This window comes from Triturus cristatus, chromosome 2_2, assembly GCF_964204655.1.
Source record: "Triturus cristatus chromosome 2_2, aTriCri1.1, whole genome shotgun sequence".
NCBI classification, from domain to species: Eukaryota; Metazoa; Chordata; class Amphibia; order Caudata; family Salamandridae; genus Triturus; species Triturus cristatus.
Window position 1 is genome coordinate 469,708,142 of NC_140582.1, and position 18,388 is coordinate 469,726,529.

An 18,388-nucleotide genomic window follows, 5' to 3' on the forward strand; every position below is an offset into this window, starting at 1 on the left:
TCCTGGTCTGCACCTGAAGCGAATTTCCATTTCCGCGTGGGTTGCCTTTGCCTAGGCTTGTTGACTCCAATCAGGACCTCGACTCCGCCATCAGCAAGATCCTTCGTGGGACAGCTCGTACCCTGGTTCTGGCTGTCCTCGACGCCTCCTAGTCCACGCAGCTGCAGAGACAAGCTTCAAGACATCACCTGTGTTCTGCACGACATCGCCTGGTTCCTTCCTGGTTCCACACGGTCACTGGCTAGTGACCCAGACTTTGTTCCCTCTGCTTGCAGGTGTTCTTTCTTCAAGATCCATCCTTGGGCCCACCGGACATCTTCCTCCTGGCCGCCTGCCAGCATCTGTTCTTCAGGCATCCATAGGATCCAGCGACGAAACCCGACACATCTTCACACCTATGCACCCGTCTCCTGTGGGTGAGGTAAAGCGAGTACTCCGGTGCTCCAGTGGATATTGACTATCCAAGTGTCTAAGTCTTTAGTTGCTTCCTCCTAGTTACTTCGGAAGTGTCCTTATTCTCCCTATTTCTAACTACTACATTCCTATTGACTTTAATGTAACCCGCGTGTGTGTTTCCACACTGCACACGCCTCCCGTGGGCCTCCCACTTCCTAACTATTGGTAGGGTAGTGTAGCCCCAGCGATTCCCTAGGCCTACTCCCTGTTCGTGACGTGGTACTTATACCACTTTCTTAGTATATGGGTTGCGTGGCCCCCGGGCCTAACTGTATTTTCCTGTGTAACTTAACGTATATGCTACTTAAGAAATTGTTTGTACTTAGACCTCTGAACTCATAAAGAGTGCTGAGGGTATATGTTAGAATAAATACATTCTACTTTTATATATACCTGGTGTGGTGTCCTTTCATTTGGTATTCAAGGGATTACATATGGTATAACAGCTGGCTTCACATGCCATTCAGAGTTTAGCCTAAGACTGCTCTTGTCTATGCTACCACTAGGATAGCTGGTCTATAAGGTTGACTTTACAACCAATCACCATAAGGGTTGTTTGGACTGATACAAGGTGTACACTAGAACTAGTGACAGCATATATCAGACCAACTTCTCACACCCACGAAGATTGTATGTGCTGCCTTTCTTCAGACCATGATGTGGATTACTGCTCCTGCTGTAGAAAGGTGAACCCCAAGGCCCTGAAGGAGAGGGAGGCGAAACTCTTCATGGCCAAGGCGAAGAAGGAAAGGAGAGGTAGGAAGGAGAAGTCTAGGCCTGAGTCATCAACTTCACATTCATCGAAGTCGAAGAAACACAGAAAGAAGAGGAAGCATAGCTCTCGACGCCGATCGTCAAGGAGTAAGGCTTCGAGGTCGCCGTCGCCTCGGCGTCGAAGCAAGAAAGTTATTTCTCCTTCTCCTTCCCCTTCTCGTATGTCTCCTGAGAAGACACCTTCGCCGAAGTTGACTCTGGCGCGATCCCTGGCGCAGTCACCGGCACCAGTGGAGTCTTCAGCTTCTGACGCCGAGCCGGATCAGGTGGAAGTTCTTTCCCCGGTGCCAGCTGAACCTGCGGCGCCAGTGGAGGACACTTCAGCTCCGGTTCCTGATACTCCTCGACTGGATCCAGGGTCAAACCCACACCCGCAATTCCCGACTCCGGGTGCGGATCCAATGCATTTCCTCAATGCTATGTATGGGGTTTTTCAAAGGGCTGCCTGTAGGAAGGTGGATATCTGACTATGGTTACCCCCAACTTGTTGCCTAGTGTCTAGCTGGTTTTTCGACTTAGTTGGCCTGAGATCCTGCCATTCAGGGTCTCAGGCTGTCTGCTCTCTCCTTAAAATGGACTCCATGTACCCTAGGTACATATACAATTGGTAAGGATCACCTTATTGGACCCTGTACAGTGTACCCTAGGTACCCAGGGCATAGGTGTACCCTAGGCCTCCCAGGGGCTGCAGCATGTATTATGCCACCCCTGGTCTGGCCTTCCATTATGACACAACTGGCTGATCACTCAGCTGGGGCAAGGTCGTGTAATCACCCCTTGCTTAGATATAGTATGCCTATATCTACCCTTATATATAGACACATGTGTACCTATCAGTCACTCCTATGGCAGGCCTTAACAATCCTGGAGGCAGAGTGCTTGGTAACATGTGAGATGGTGCTCTAGCATGAGCTGAGCCTGTCTGCAGCTTTCGGAACCATGTCCTTATAGCTGTTCTATGATATAGCCTACCATATACTCTTAAAGTGCCTTATAATCTTAAACGGTTATGGTAACTATGGTTGGGCTGTATCAAAACATGTCGTGTAAGGTGTCTAACACTTTGGAATAATACCCCCATACCATTTCTGGTGATGAGGATATTATTCCTCCCTTCTAGAGGGAGAGACATGTTAAAATCCTACTTTGCTGTGTAACCTCTGACTAAAGCCTCAGCATCACAAAATGGATGCTGCTGCCACGACACAAGTCTGACCTCCTGCAGCTGGGAGTGATCCCAGCCAGGGAGGCCTGGACAATAGGTTTCCTGCTTGGGGAGGTGCTGGCACCTCCCCAGACAGCCTTTAGTGTATTGGGGCAGGGTGGGCTGAAAGGAATGAGACCTGCCTGGGGCACACAAGGTGTTCCTTGCATAGTCCAGTTCAAACCGGTGCTGGGGCACTCCAGCCCCAGCTCTGGCGCGAAACTGGACAAAGGGAAGTGGGTGTAACCACCCCCTCCCAGGTCCCACCCATAAGGCGTGACCTAGCAGGTATCCCAGCCCCCCAGATTAGTATAAGAGTGGGAGTTGGGCCTCAAGACTTTAGATTATCCTGAACCTGCAATCTTGAACAGAAACTCCGGACCTTCGACATTCGACGAAAGAAGAAGACTGAAGAATCTCCCTTGTGGCCAAGGAGTGGCTACCCTGTGCAAACGGGCACCATCAAGAGACTACCCTTTGCTTTGTGAACGTTTCCCGAGGAACCGACTGCAGAGCCCGACCAGAGCCTTGACTCTCAGACTTCTCCGACCCTCATCCACATCTGCAGCAGAGCTGAGATCCGTGGAGGCGACGAGCGACGTGGGACCGGCTACCTGGAAAAAGTGGCTAGTAACTTAAAGCGCAGCTTCTGAGGTACCCTCGAAGTTGTGCACCGGGGATTGAGAAGCCCCACCCCCAAGCACCATCTGCACCGAAGACCAGCCCCCCACACTCAACGAGTCCTGCGTGGGGCCCTTCAGCATTTTCCTGCTTGCCGCGTCTGTCCGGTTGCTTGCCCGCTGGCTAGTGGCCTTTGTGACGACGCATCCCGAAATCTTCTGCGCTGGTTTGGCTCCTCCAGACTGGCTCCTGCTTCCCTGCAAAGAAGAAGCACCCCAGACCTTCCTGGTCTGATCCTGAAGCAAGTCCTCCGTTCTTCGTGGGTTCCGCTTGCCAAGGCCTGGTGAGTCCTAGCCCAGCTTCGACGCCGCCGACAGCAAGAGCCTTCGTGGGACAGCTCGCCTCGTGGTCCTGGTCCTCCTCGACGCTTCCTGGTCCTCCTGGCTGCAGCGATAAGCTCCACCTTCACCTGCAACTCTTCACGACATCGTCTGGTTCCTTCCTGGTTCCACGTGGTCACTGGCTAGTGATCTTGACTCTGTCCCCTCTGCTTGCAGGTCTCTTCTCTTCTTGATCCCAGCCTTGGGATCCACCGGACACTCTTCACTGACTGCCTGTCAGCATCTTTCTTCAGGCATCCATAGGAGTCGACGACGAAACCCGACGCAACTTCAACCCTATGCACCCGCAGCCTGTGGGCTAGGTAACTTGGGTACTCCGGTGCTCATCAGGATAGTGACTATCCTAGTGTCTAAGTTTCAAGTCTCAACTTCCTAGCTACTCCGGAAGTGTCCTAAATCTATCTATTTCTAAACTGTACTATTGCTAGTGACTTTTACGCATTACGCATACGAATCCCGTGGGCCTCCCACTTCCTAACTGTTGCTAGTGTAGTGTAGCCCCAGCGATTCCCTAGGCCTAGGCCTATTCTATTTCCGTGACAGTGGTTCTTATACCACTTACTTAGTATATGGTTTGCGTGGCCCCTAGGGCCTAACTGTATTACTTACCTGTGTGACTTAATGTATGCTTAAATAAGACTGTGTTGTACTTACCTCTAATCTCATAAAGAGTGCTGAGGGTTTGCTTAGAATAAATACACTTTATTTTATATATATATATCTGTTGTGGTGTCCTTTCATTTGGTATTCAAGGGATTATATATGGTATCACAGCTGGCTTCACATGCCATTCAGAGTTTAGCCTAAGACTGCTCTTGTCCATGCTACCACTAGGATAGCTGGTCTATAAGGTTGACTTTACAACCAATCACCATAAGGGTATTTGGACTGATATAAGGTGTACACTATAACTAGTGACATCATACATCAGGCCAACTTCTCACACTGCCTTCCCATCCGGCGCACCTTCTGGTCCCGTGGGTCCAATGGCATACACTTTGGGAGTGCCGCAGCATTATGCTCAGGCTCCTTTTATGCCCTTCTTGCCGATGGCTCCTTCATGGCAGTTCCCGGTGCTGTCTGGAGATCCATCCCGGCTTCGTCTGGATCGTTTGCCTTCGGAGCCTCCCTCAACGCCGACTCCATCTGCACCGCGTCCGGCGCTGTCTAAACCGGCGCCGCCGTCTCCACGTTCGGTTCCGCCGACTCCCCGTACGGCGCCGCCGACGGCGTGTCCTCGGATCCGTTCTTGGAGAGAGGCCCAGAGGATTTTGGAGGAGGAGCGATATAGGGAGGAAGTGGAGGAAAGTGAGGTTGGTGAATCAACTGATGAGTTTGAAGGCATTCAGGATGCTAATGGATACTACTCCGGAATGGGAGCTTTCTGCTAGGTCTTCTCCTCCACAAGAGTTGGCCCCTTATCATTCAGCTATCAGAAAGGCTGCAGAGTTGTTGGACTTACAGTTGCCCTCTGCAGAGTATAAGCCAAACCTTTTAACTTTAAGTCCTTGTTGCCCTTTAATGAGGCTATTTTAGAGCCGGTGATTGACGTTTGGCGCAAGCCACTTTCTTCGCCTGCACTATCCAGACAAGTGGCAAGGAGGTATAGAGTGGCTCCGGGGGATCCGAGCTTCCTTTCTTCTCACCCCTCACCAGAGAGCCTTGTGGTGCAAGCTTCTTGCTCGAAGCAATCTTCAGGCGCCTTCCCTCAAGCACCAGCTGATAGGGATTCTAAAACGACAGAACAATCAACCAAAAAGGTCTTTTCTTCTGGAAGCATGGCTCTTAAATCGACTAATGCAACTTTCTCATTGGGGCGCTACGTTCATGCCCTGATGGACTCGGTGAAGCTGTTAGCCCCTAAGCTGCCTGAAGAGGAGAAGGCCTCTTTTATGGAGGTTGTAACAGACACTCAAGCTGCTGCAAGGCAGGTTATTCAGCCGGGCCTAGACACGGCTGATTCTGTGGCTAGAATTAAGGGGTCTTCGATAGCCACTAGGAGACAAGCTTGGCTTCGTTCTTCCGGCTTCTCTGCTGATGTTCAGGCCACGTTAGTTGATTTGCTTTTTGATGGAGAAAAGCTGTTTGGGGAAAAAGCCGATTCCGTCTTAGAGGTTTAAAGATAGCAGGGTTACTGCAAAGTCTTTAGGTTTGCAGACTCCGGCTAAGGGATTTGGCTTCAGAAAGTATAGAGGATTTGGGAGGTCTTCATTTCGTACCTTCCGTCAGCCTCAACAGCAGCAGCAGAATCCTCTCTATAGGTCATATAGAGGAAGACAAAGGAGCCGGAGGGGTTCTGGCCGCAACCCATCTTAATCTTCTGCCTCTTCTGCTCCCAATGAAGCTTCATACTAGATCATGTGAGACCTGTGGGGGGTCAGGTGTCCCACTTTCTACGAGGTTGGAAATCGGTCACGGCGGACCTTTGGGTTTTAAACCTCGTAGAGAATGGGTACGCCCTTCCGTTTCGGGAGTTTCCTCCCCCTTGCCAAGGTTTTTGCTCAGAGGACCATCTGCTTCTATTGCAAAAGGAGGTTCTCTCATTGCTACAAAAAGGTGCGATAGAGGTGGTTCCAGAGCAGGAAAGGGGTCAGGGATGCTACTCCCGGTATTTTCTGATTCCCAAAAAGGACGGCAGATTGCGTCCAATCCTGGACCTCAGAGTCTTGAAATTTTACCTGAAGCAGGAGAAATTCAAGATGCTGACCCTTGCACAGGTTCTTCAAGCGTTGCAGCAAGGAGACTGGATGGTGTCGATCAACTTGCAAGATGCGTATTTTCACATCCCAATCCTGAAGTCGCACAGGAAGTATCTCCGTTTTACGGCTGGGTCGCAACACTACCAGTTTGCGGTCCTCCCGTTTGGTCTTACTACCGCACCTCGAGTCTTCACGAAGGTGATGGTAGTGTGGCTGCTCATCTCAGGAGGTCGGGGATTCCGGTTTTCCCCTAACTGGACGACTGGCTTCTGAAAGCAGAGTCCCCAGAGATGGTGCAACATCATCTGCATGTAACATCTGAACTGTTATTCGACTTAGGTTTTTCGATCAATGTGCCCAAATCTCACCTGGTGCCCTCTCAGCGCAACCTGTTCATAGGGGCAGTACTGGACACTACTGTGTGTCGAGCATTTCCTCCTCCTCAAAAAATTCTCGACATTCAGGAAATGGTCCCTTTATTCCACAATGGAGCGGTTGTAGCAGTTCTGAAGGTACTTTGCCTGCTTGGTCTGTTCACCTCCTGCATTCTTTTGGTCAACCATGCAAGCTGGCACATGAGGGCACTCCAGTGGTGCCTCCGCAGGCAGTGGTATCAGCACAACGGTATCACAACGGAGATCTCAGGATCGATCAGGATCGATCAGGATCGATCAGGATCTCCAGAGAAGCTGCAGCGGATCTGTCTTGGTGGAGCGTGGGTGGCAATCTGTCTCAAGGAAAGCCCTTTCATCTTCCTCCATCGGTGGCCAGTGATAACGGATGCCTCCACCCTAGGGTGGGTGCTCATCTGGGGGATCTGGAGATCAAGGGTCTTTGGTCTCCAGAGGAAAGATTGTCTCACATCAATCTTCTGGAATTGTGGGCGATACGTTTGGCGCTCAAGGCCTTTCTCCCTTCCCTTCACGGTCAGTCGGTTCAAGTCCTGACGGACAACACTACCGCGATGTGGTATGTCAACAAGCAGGGAGGAGTAGGGTTGTATCGTCTCTGCAGAGAAGCGTTACGGCTCTGGTCCTGGGCTCAGGATCATCGTATTTGCTTGATGGCGAATCATCTGGCCGGGGTGCTGAACGTACGTGCGGACAGTGTCAGTCGGCAGTTCTCCGCCGACCACGAGTGGAGGCTTCATCCGAAGGTGGTTCGTCACGTCTTTCGGACGTGGGGGGCTCCTCGGATAGACCTAATTGCCACCCGCGAGAACGTGCATTGCCCGTCATTCTGCAGTCTCCAGTTTCAGTTGCAGGGGACGTTGGGGGACACGTTTCAGTTGAGTTGGAGCTCACATCTCCTTTACGCGTTTCCTCCCATACCCTTGATTCCTCGGGTTCTGAGGAAAATTCGCCAAGACCGGGCCCAAGTTTTTTTGGTCGCTCCGGATTGGCCAAGAAGGGTGTGGTACACAGATCTACTTCACCTTTCATCACACCCTCCTCTCCCTCTCAGGGCAGACCTCCTCTTGCAATCGGAGGGGCAGGTTCTTCACCCCCACCTCTAGAGCCTGCACCTTCTTGCCTGGAGATTGAACAGGGCAACCGGAGTTCCTTCTCTCTCCCGCCTGATGTGGTGGATGTTATTTTATCGGCCAGGCGACACTCCACCAAGTCCATTTACTCATGTAGGTGGTCTAAGTTTGTTAAATGGTGTGGAGAGAGGTCCATTGACCCTTTAAAAGCCCATCTTTCTAATGTGCTTCAGTTTGCTCTTTCCATGGCTCAGCAGGGCTGTGCTTTGGCTATAGTCCAGGGCTATTTATTGGCCTTATCGGCTTTTCTATGTCTTCCAGATCAGCCGTCTTTATTTAAATCTCCTATTGTACTAAGATTAATCAAAGGCCTTACTAACAGGTTTCCACCTACTCCTTTTGTAAAGCCGGCGTTGAGACCTTAATCTTGTTCTGACTTTTTTGATGGGGTCTCCTTTTGAGCCCCTTCATAGTTGTCCTTTGAGGCTGTTGTCTTTTAAGACTGTCTTTCTTGTAGCCATAACCTCGGCAAGGAGGGTGAGTGAGCTTCAAGCTCTTAGTTCAAAACCCCCGTTTTTAACCTTACATGCTGAAAGGATGGTTCTTAGGACCAGGGCTGCTTTCCTACCTAAGGTAGTTACTCCCTTTCATCTGGGGCAGTCCGTTACTCTCCCTGTGTTTTATCCACCTCCTCATCCTTCCAAGGAGGAGGAAAGACTTCAGTGATTGGACCCAAATAGAGCTGTGAGCTTTTATGTGGACAGAACGAAGGACTTTCTTCTGATGGATACATCATCTGCCAGTGGATTCCTCACCTAGTGAATATCCCCTGCGCCAGCAACATTCGGAAACTTTTGTAGCAGTCCACGCCGATGGAGCCGAAGACTACGTCAAAGGCACGGCTCCGCTCGCGACTCCGCTGACGTCACCGGCTCCATAAGAAGACCTCGTCGGCGTGATGACGTCAGTTCCCTTTTTTCCGCGCCGTCGACGCAAACGGATTTCGGGAATCGCTGTTGGTAGCTTCACTGTTACTTTGTGTTTCTTCTGGGTTTCTCTGTTTCTCTTTCGAAGAAGATGTAACAAAGAAATCGGGCTTCAAGCCCTGTCGTGAATGTGGCAAACACATGTCGATCACGGATCCACATGACGACTGTGTTGTGGTGTTTGTCGTCTGACCATGATGTGGAGGGTTGTTCTTGCTGTCGCAAGATGAGCTCTAAGGCTCTGAAAGAAAGGGAGGCGAAACTCTTCATCGCTAGGATGAAAAAGGAGAAGAGAGGAAGAAGGAGGTCGAGGTCGAGGTCAGCGTCGAAATCGACTTCGGGGCATGCTTCACGATCCAAGAAGCACAAGAAGAGGAGGAGGCATTCTTCTCGACATCACTCTGACAAGAGTTCGGCTCCGAAGTCGAAGTCACCAACTCGAACCCGAAAGGACTCTGTTTCCTTCACCCGTTCCGGATTCGCCTCCTGGTCCTTCTTCTCCAGTTCCATCTCCGGCTCCGGTTCCATCTCCGGCTCCGGTTCCATCTCCGGCTCCGGTTCCATCTCCGGCTCCGGTTCCATCTCTGGCTCCGGTTCCATCTCTGGCTCCGGTTCCATCTCTGGCTCCGGTTCCATCTCTGGCTCCGGTTCCATCTCCGGCTCCGGTTCCATCTCCGGCTCCGGTTCCATCTCCGGCTCCGGTTCCATCTCCGGCTCCGGTTCCATCTCCGGCTCCGGTTCCATCTCTGGCTCCGGTTCCATCTCTGGCTCCGGTTCCATCTCTGGCTCCGGTTCCATCTCCGGCTCCGGTTCCATCTCCGGCTCCGGTTCCATCTCCGGCTCCGGTTCCATCTCCGGCTCCGGTTCCATCTCCGGCTCCGGTTCCATCTCCGGCTCCGGTTCCATCTCTGGCTCCGGTTTCATCTCCGGCTCCGTCTCCAGCGCTGGTTGAGGAACTTAAAGTACCGGGTGATCCTGCGACGCCGCTTATTCCACCGGTTGGCCCGAGGCCGGTGATGCCTGACCAGTACCCTGCATTCCCTGGACCCGGTCAGGACCCCTCGCATTATTTAAATGCTATGTACGGGGTATTTTCAAGAGCCATGTACACCACTGGTGCACCTGCGGGTCCGATGGGTCCAATGGCATTCAATTTGGGGGTGCCGCAAGTCTATCCGCAGGCCCCTTTCATGCCTTTTTTTCCAGCGATGCCATCTTGGCATCTATCGGCGCCGAGGACGTAAACGCCGCTTCCTTCTTCACCGGTGCTCATCTGGGGGATCTGGAGATCAGGGGTCTTTGGTCTCCAGAGGAAAGGTTGCTTCTCATCAACCTTCTGGAATTGCGGGCGATTCGTTTAGCACTCCAGGCCTTCCTCCCTTCACTTCGCGGTCTGTCTGTTCAGGTCCTGACGGACAACACTACCGCGATGTGGTATGTCAACAAACAGGGAGGAGTGGGGTTTCTTTGTCTCTGCAGAGAGGCCCTGCGTCTATGGTCCTGGGGTCAGGATCATCAGATTTGTCTGATGGCAAATCATCTGGCCGGGACGCTGAACGTGCGTGCAGACCGTCTGTCGGCAGTTCTCCGCAGAACACGAGTGGAGGCTCCATCCGGAGGTGGTTCGTCACATCTTTCGGACGTGGGGAACTCCTCGGGTGGACCTGTTCGCCACTCACGAGAACGCTCACTGCCCGTCATTCTGCGGTCTCCAGTATCCGATGCAGGGAGCGTTGGGGGACGCGTTTCAGTTGAGTTGGAGCTCACGACTCCTTTACGCATTGCCCAAGTCATATTGATCGCCCCGGATTGGCCAAGAAGGGTGTGGTACACAGATCTTCTCCACCTCTCCTCGTGCCCTCCGCTCCGTCTTCCTCTGAGGGCAGACCTCCTCTCGCAATCGGAGGGACAGGTTCTACACCCCCACCTCCAGAGCTTACACTTTCATGCCTGGAGATTGAACGGGGCAACCTGAATTCTTTTTCTCTCCCATCTGATGTGGTAGATGTAATTTTGTCTGCCAGACGTCATTCCACCAAATAGATCTATTCCTATAGGTGGTCTAAATTTGTTCTCTGGTGTGGAGAGAAGTCAGTTGATCCTTTGAAGGCTCGTTTATCTGACATTCTGCAGTTTGCCCTTTCTCTTGCTCAGCAAGGCTTTACTGTGGCCACTGTAAAGGGATACTTATCGGCTTTGTCGGCTTTCCTTTGCTTGCCGGATCAGCCGTCATTATTCACATCACCTATTGTTCTTCGTTTTCTTAAGGGCCTCACAAACAGGTTTCCTCCTACTCCCTTTATTGTGCCTCAATGGGACTTAAACCTTGTCTTGACTTATCTTATGGGTTCTCCCTTCAGCCCTTACACAAGTGTCCCTTGATATTGTTGTCTTCTAAGACGGTTTTTCTCATTGCAATCACCTCGGCAAGGAGGGTAAGTGAGCTTCAAGCTCTAAGTTCGAAACCCCAGTTTTTGACCATTCATGCTGAAAAAATGGTACTCAGGACCAGGGCTGCATTTCTGCCTAAGGTGGTAACTCCCTTCCATCTGGGGCAGTCCATTACCCTTCCTTCCTTCTATCCTCCCCCTCACCCTTACAAGGAGGAGGAGAGACTTCACCGCTTGGACCCTAAGAGGGCGGTGAGCTTCTATCTTGACAGGACTAAAGACTTCAGAGTTGATGACCAGTTCTTCGTGGGCTTTGTTGGCTGCAGGAAAGGTCGAGCGGTGCACAAGCGCACCCTTTCCAGATGGATTGTCTTGTGCATCAAGATTTGCTACTCTTTGGCTGGTAAGGAACCTCCAGAGTGTTTAAGGGCTCATTCCACTAGAGCAAAGTCTTCCACTTCTGCTTTGTCTAGGGGCGTTCCTGTGGAGGACATTTGTAGGGCGGCAACTTGGGCCTCCCGTCACACCTTCGCAAAACATCATTGCTTGGACACTGAGGTGAGGAGGGACAGACACTTTGCTCATTCCGTCCTTCAGGACTTGCTGGTATAGAAGGGTGGACACCCTCCTCCGGGAGTGGGGACTGCTGTGGGAATCTATTCACAAGGTGAGGAATCCACTGGCAGATGTATCCATCAGAAGAACAAGTTACTTACCTTCGGTAACGCTTTTTCTGGTGGATACTGTATCTGCTTGTGGATTCCTCACTGGCCCACCCGCCTCCCCGTTGTCCACCTTTGTATACCTTAAAGGATGACTTGTTTGACATGTTGTTTTACATTGTGGTGTCTTTCAATCTGATGCACTTATAGGAAATGCTTATATTCTTTAGCTTTCCTTTTGTATTTGTTCGAATATTGTATACTGTGTATACTTTGCATCTGTCGTTGGTCCACCTGTTCGCCTCGAAGGCATGGAAAAAATGGGTGGAACTGATGTCATCACGCCGACGTGGCTCTCTTATGGCTCCGGTGACGTCATACGGAGTCACGAGCGGAGCCGAAGTATTATGACGTCCACGTCGGCGTAGAGAGCTGGGAAAAAAATTCCGTGGAATGCTGGCGCAGGGGATATTCACAAGGTGAAGAATCCACAGGCAGATACTGTATCCACCAGAAAAAGCGTTACCGAAGGTAAGTAACTTCTTTACGACCGTAGGCCCAAATAAACCACCCACAGTTGACTCATTCCTTTATCATGAATAGAACACCACCTATCTCGTGTTGATGTTACTGTTTGATGGTAATCCAATTAAATCGTTCTATGTTGGGTGCAAACTGCCGGGGTGAGGTAAGAATTAATTCAATTAATGCAACTTGGAGATGGCAGAATGCACACCATAATTGTCAACATACTCAAAGTTTTTCATTTTTTCGTGCTTGCGTGCCGACTGGATCCGTGCCTCACCTCAAAGCACGTTAACGGAATTCATAACTGCATGCAGCGTAAAGACGCACCATTTCCTCTGCCCAGAAGAGAAATATTTTAATTTAAAACTAATTTGGGTAATGCTGTTTATTCACTTTACTTCGTGGTTGTGTACAATCATATTGTGTGCGTGAAAACAAACAAAATGGATATTCTCCTAAAAAGTAGGGCATAAATGCAATTTTAAGTTATTCATTAAGAATAAAAGCATATTTGGGAATTCATTTGAAAGAGTGCCTGTGCCAACCAGGGAGGCCTTGAGGACAAATGGCAGAACTTTCAGAACCTTCACCAAAACACAACTTGCTAATGATGTGAATGTATTTTTGATGAGTGCTTGAGTTCATTGTGAGAAGGTGCCCTCTTCTTGCATTGTATGCCCCCACATTTTGCTGAATTGCTGATGTACTTTGAGTGTGCCCTGGGCTCCTGCTCATCAGGTACCCATAGCCTATTTTCCTTCCTTAAAACTGCATTGAAGCCTAAACCCAATTGGCATCTCTGGCCACATGTCAGCCCCTAGTAAGTCGTACCACAGGTACCCAGGGCACTGTGACCAGAGAAGGCCCCTAAGGGCTGCAGCACTTACTGTGCCACCCTTAGAGGCACTGTACCCAGACAACACACACACACTGCCTTTGCAGGCTATGTGCCTTGGTGCAGAACAAAGTGAAGAGTCGCCATGGCACACCCTGTGTGCCATGCCCACAAACCACTGCCCTGTCAAACATCAGTCACCACTCTAGCTGTGTGCTCTATGCCAGTGGTGAGGGTACAGGTGCATGAGCCCTGTACCCCTACAGTGCCCAAGTCCATCCCTGGGCACTGTAAGTGCAGTGCTGCCATTGAGAGTATATGGTGCTGGGAGTTTGTCATTACGAACTCCACAGCACCCTAATGGCTACACTAAAGACTGGGAAGTTTGGTATCAAACTTCTCAGCACATTAAACCCACACTGATGCCAGTGTGGGATTTAATGTAAAATGCACGACAGAGGGCATCTTATAGATGCCCCCTGAAACTCGACCAACTTCTAGTGACCTGACTGAGTGGCTGCCTAGGCTGCCACCACCAGACATGTTTCTGGACCCCTGGGTCGAGAGCTGCTGCTCTCGGGGACCTGAAACGATGCACATCCTGGGATGAGGTTTCAAGCTTCCTCCCCCAGGATGGGCAGGGTTCACGAAGGAGAAGCTTCAAAGGCATGCTTTGTGAGCCACTCTAGACCATTTGCTGCTTTCAGCAACTGGTCCCCACTGGTTCAACCCCCACTTTGGGCGGGAGAACCGGCGGGAAAAACAAGAGAGGAAGAGGTGTGTGCCCTCCCCTGCTAACTCCACCCCTGAGGTGGGGGAGGCGAAGTGAAGCACAACCTAGAGTCCCCGCCATCTTGAGGATGGGGGATCCAGCCAACCAGGGACAGGCTCCTGCCCCCCCTCCCACTGGAGAGTGGCAGAATAGTGGGTGTATCCACTCCAGGGAAGTGACCCATTGGTCCCTGCCCATTACCTACCTGTAAGGCCACTAAATTTAGTATTTAGGGGGCACCCTGAACCTAACTTCCTCAGATCCAGAAACGACGAGAAAGAAGATAAGGACGAGGAGCTGTGCAGAGCTAACAAGAGGACGATGCCCACTGGCTTGGCCCCAGCCCTACAGGCCTGTCTCCCCTCGACCCTGCTCCTGCGAAATCCCGGTGTGTCCTGCAGCCAGCAACCTCATAACCCCGGAGGACCTGCCTGCATTCACTTCAAAGACTGAATCTCCAGTGAACACCGAACTTGTTCAAACTGTAGCTTTTGGTGCCAGCCAGAGACCGCAAATCCAGCCCACACTTCACCCGCCGAACCTGGCCCGAGCTCGAGTGGAAAAACGCCACGAGGTGGTCACCCCGGCAATCCCGACCCGAGATCCGGCAACCCCTGACCTGCCTGCAGCCTAAATCCAGAAGGCCCCCCCAACCGCGACCAGGAGCTGGTAAGAAGACAAGGCACCCCTGCACCCGACGCCCCACGGCCTTGTGCACCCAAACAGATGGTGCCTAGCCAACCCTTAACTTCCCAACTTACCTCTCCAAGTGGTGGTCGCACCCAGAAAGCCTTTGTCTCCCTGCCTGCAGTACTTTTGCAAACCAGAGGATCTCCATAGAAAACAGGGTGCCCGACGTCTAAACAGCACTCTGCACCCAGCCGCCCCAGTGCCGCTGAGGGTGCACCTTTTGTGCTACTTTGTTTCCCCATTAGCCCTGACCGTAACCCTAGGAGCTTTGCTCCGACAACCCAGTGGCCTGCTTGCCAGCATCCACCAACCGGAGGCCCACTATCCCCTATTGGATAACATTGGGCCTCAACACACTGCACCCGGCGGCCCTAGTGCCGCTGAGGGTGCAACAACAGTGCATCACTGACCTTGGGGGACCCCTGAGTGTAACCCCAGAACCTTAACTCCCACAGTCGTTTACTTACCTGTGAACAGTTAGCCTGCTTTCCTCCCATAAAAATATTTTGTAGAAAGTGTCAATGTTATCCTAAGTGTGGAGTTTCGAAATCTAAAAATAATCTTTAAAAATCGCACAAATAACCAAAACGTGTTTGCAGGAAATGTCCCAGTGCTGAATCTAGGTATCCAGCACTGAGTTAGAAAAGTAACGTGAAAAGTAACTTACCTGTAACTTACCGAAAAAGCCTATTCATTTCAATGTACTGCATTTGCGAAGTGTTGCATACTACTGCTCCCCTGTAAATCAAACAAAGTACAATTTCTATTGCATTTTCAAACTGTTCTATATCCAGAATCTTATTACTGAAAAGTATTTCATGCTTACCTGTGCCAGGCTTGCTTGGTTCTAAAAATAAACAGTATATTTTATACAAAAACCATTGGCCTAGAGTTCAGTTCTTGAGTGTGTGAATTCATTTGCTGACTGTGTGTACATCAAATGCCTAACACTGTCCTCTGATACTGCCTTACTGCTCGACCAAGCTACCAGTATTAGAGAGTAAGCTTCTATCGAACTTTAACTTCTGCCTACCTCTGGGGACACTTGGACTCTATACACACTATACCTCTTTTTGGTGTAGTATATGTAGAGCCAGTTTCTTACATTCATGTTTTGTGATTGGAGATAACCGACAAATCTAGTCAGGCGCAAATGCAATTTCAAAGCGTTAGTCCATTAATGTCAGATTGTTTGCCTTCAACAATGCACATTAGGAATGTTACTTTGCCTTGTGACAGTTTGTTGTTCATAAATGGCAGCAAACAGCTGTGTTAAGAGATGTATTGTTTGCATTAAGAGATATATTGTGTGCAACTACTACTGATTACAAATTATGCAGCCGTCCTTATGTGCGGTCTGTGTGCATCCACAAATGTAAAGCATGTCCAGTTTTAAAAGCCACCATATTTTTCGTATTTACAGTGGCAGTGAGCTGTACTTTCCATGTCACTGACATGGCCCGATGCGGTAGCATGGAATTTTTTACTTTTACAAAAAAGCCCCATAGTTTTCACCTTATACAGTGGCAGTGAGTTGCATTCCAAGCAGGGTTTGCAATTCCACTAATACTGACTGCCCCAGCCCTTCCAGTCTTTTCAACGCACAATCCCATATAATTCAGTACATTCAAAGCCACACAATTGCAATCCACATCATTCCACTACACCATGCCACATCTTTCCACTACACACCACACATTTCCATGCTATGCAAATCCACATCTAACAATTCCAATCCAACCCACATAATTCCACTCCACACCACATACATCCACTCACACAGGTAAAATACATGGTCATTTACAAAGGCAGTAGCTGAAGTCTCACAAATACGAGACCTATAGGCATCGCACATAATAAAAAATTCAACTTTGCAACATGGCAAACAATCCCACACCATATAATTCTACCCTACACCATGTCACATAATTCCACTCCACTACAAGTCACCCCTCTTAATTCCACACACCTCACAATTCAATGCTACTGAATTCTACACCACGCAACATAATTGCACTCACTTAATACCACTCATCACCGCATAGTTGCACTCCACTCAATACAACATAAATCCAACCCACATAAATGCTCACTGCCACATACCAGCAATCCACATAAATGCTCTCCACACCATGACACAGAATTCCAATTAGCATAATTTCACTCAACGCAGCACAGTTCCAGGCCACACAATTCAACTCCATACATTTCCAATACCCACCACATAATTCCACAGCAAACCTATTTCAAATACTCAGTACAATTCCACAACACTCCACATGCCCTAATCCACACCACAGATTTCGACATCATGCCACAAAATTTAACCGCACACCACATAATTCAAATCCACAACATGCCACTGTACAACACACCATCATTCTACACAAACTCCACAGCACACAATCTCACTCTACATAATTCCAGTCCACTTAATACCATTTAATTACTATCCACATAATTCCACAGCACACCATGCAACCTATTTCTGCAGCACAAATCCACACCACATAATACCACAACTACCTAATACAATACAATCCACATAATATCACTGCATACATACTCCATAACACATAGGGGGGGGGGGGGGGGGAGGGGGGAATTGCAATTTACAGTGCCAAATAGCTCTAACTCAAACAAATGCGAGACCTAATGCATTTCCAATGCTTGTTTATTTTGTGAGTGCGATTGAGCCTCTGATATCACATGTGATTTATATTTTATTTTCAGTGTTTGATCAATACATGACAATATCTGGATATCAAATTGAAGAAAGCATTAAGAGTGAGACCGGTGGACATTTTGAGAAGCTGCTGCTTGCCGTTGGTAAGATGTGCCAAAGTTTTTAAAAGTTTGGAAGGGAATTCAGTGTCTCACTTTCCTGTTGGAAGCGTAGCTCTTCTGAAAATACGAACTCTTGCAGTCACTGGAATTGCTGCTCTGGTGGTCCTCTTTAGTTAGTACTTCATGATCCGCTGAGGGTTTGCCGCTGCAGTTTAAATTGGCAACATCTGTTTTGCTTACACTTAGAGTACATTCTTATGCCCCAAGATTCGTAAATACTCATTGCAGTCTTTTGCTCTTGTCATCAAAGGGCAAGAGTTTTGCAAAACATTGTTCGAGGCATGTGTGTTGTAGATGCACATGCTTTGCATACTGTTGCCACCTAGTGTTGGGTTCGGATGTTTGCAAGTTGTTTTTCTTCTAAAAAATCTTTCCAGTCACGAGGTAAGGTGACTCCTCCTTTTGGTGATAGTGCACATGGGCATCGACTCCATTGTTAGATTGTTTTTTCTGCCATCGGGTTCGGACGTATATTGCTGCGCTCTAGTTCGAAACTGTTCTTCTGGTTCCCCTCGTGCGCAATGCACTCTACTCTGCAGTATTGTTTCCGTATGCGTTATTTTGTTCTCCACGTATCGAATCATTAAACGCATTCTCCATTTTCAATCAAAAACCTCGTGGGAGTTCATCTGGCCTAGCCGCGTTGCTCCAGCCTTCTGCTCATGCAACTGACTCCATTCCAGTCCTGTCCTCGGTGCCACGCCAAATACCCTTGCACCGACTTACATCAAGTTTGTAACTTGTGCTTCTCTCCGGAGCACAAGAAGGAAGAAAGCGACGCTTGTAAATTGTTTCGGTCCAACAAGACTACGCGATCGTCAGGCTCGACGAGGTTAGATGCAACGTTAAAGCAACTAACACACTCTGGATATCTTCGGGGAAGAATCTGAGCAAGAGGATATCGAAGCGTCTGCTGCAGAAGAAGAGGTCTTCTCCGTTCCAGATTCCGAGCTCGAGATTGATCTGGAGTCCGAAGATGTGCCCCCGGGACAAGGTGCCGTGAGTACCTAAGACCCCCTTGCCCCCTAAATCCTCTTCCA

General features: G+C 49.7%; 1 protein-coding gene and 1 long non-coding RNA gene across 4 annotated transcripts in view; one reads left to right on the forward strand and one right to left on the reverse strand.

The window, feature by feature from the left end:
• The window catches only part of ANXA5 (annexin A5), a 980,312-nt gene that overhangs the window by 879,760 nt on the left and 82,164 nt on the right, over window positions 1–18,388 (forward strand). For all 3 annotated transcript variants that reach the window (XM_085641572.1, XM_085641571.1, XM_085641573.1), the window contains exon 10: window positions 17,235–17,330. In XM_085641572.1, coding sequence (XP_085497698.1) covers window positions 17,235–17,330 — 96 coding nt within the window. The remainder of the gene's footprint in view (window positions 1–17,234; window positions 17,331–18,388) is intronic.
• The window catches only part of LOC146862379 (uncharacterized), a 357,116-nt gene that overhangs the window by 206,522 nt on the left and 132,206 nt on the right, over window positions 1–18,388 (reverse strand). The gene's annotated exons all lie outside the window — the stretch shown is intronic.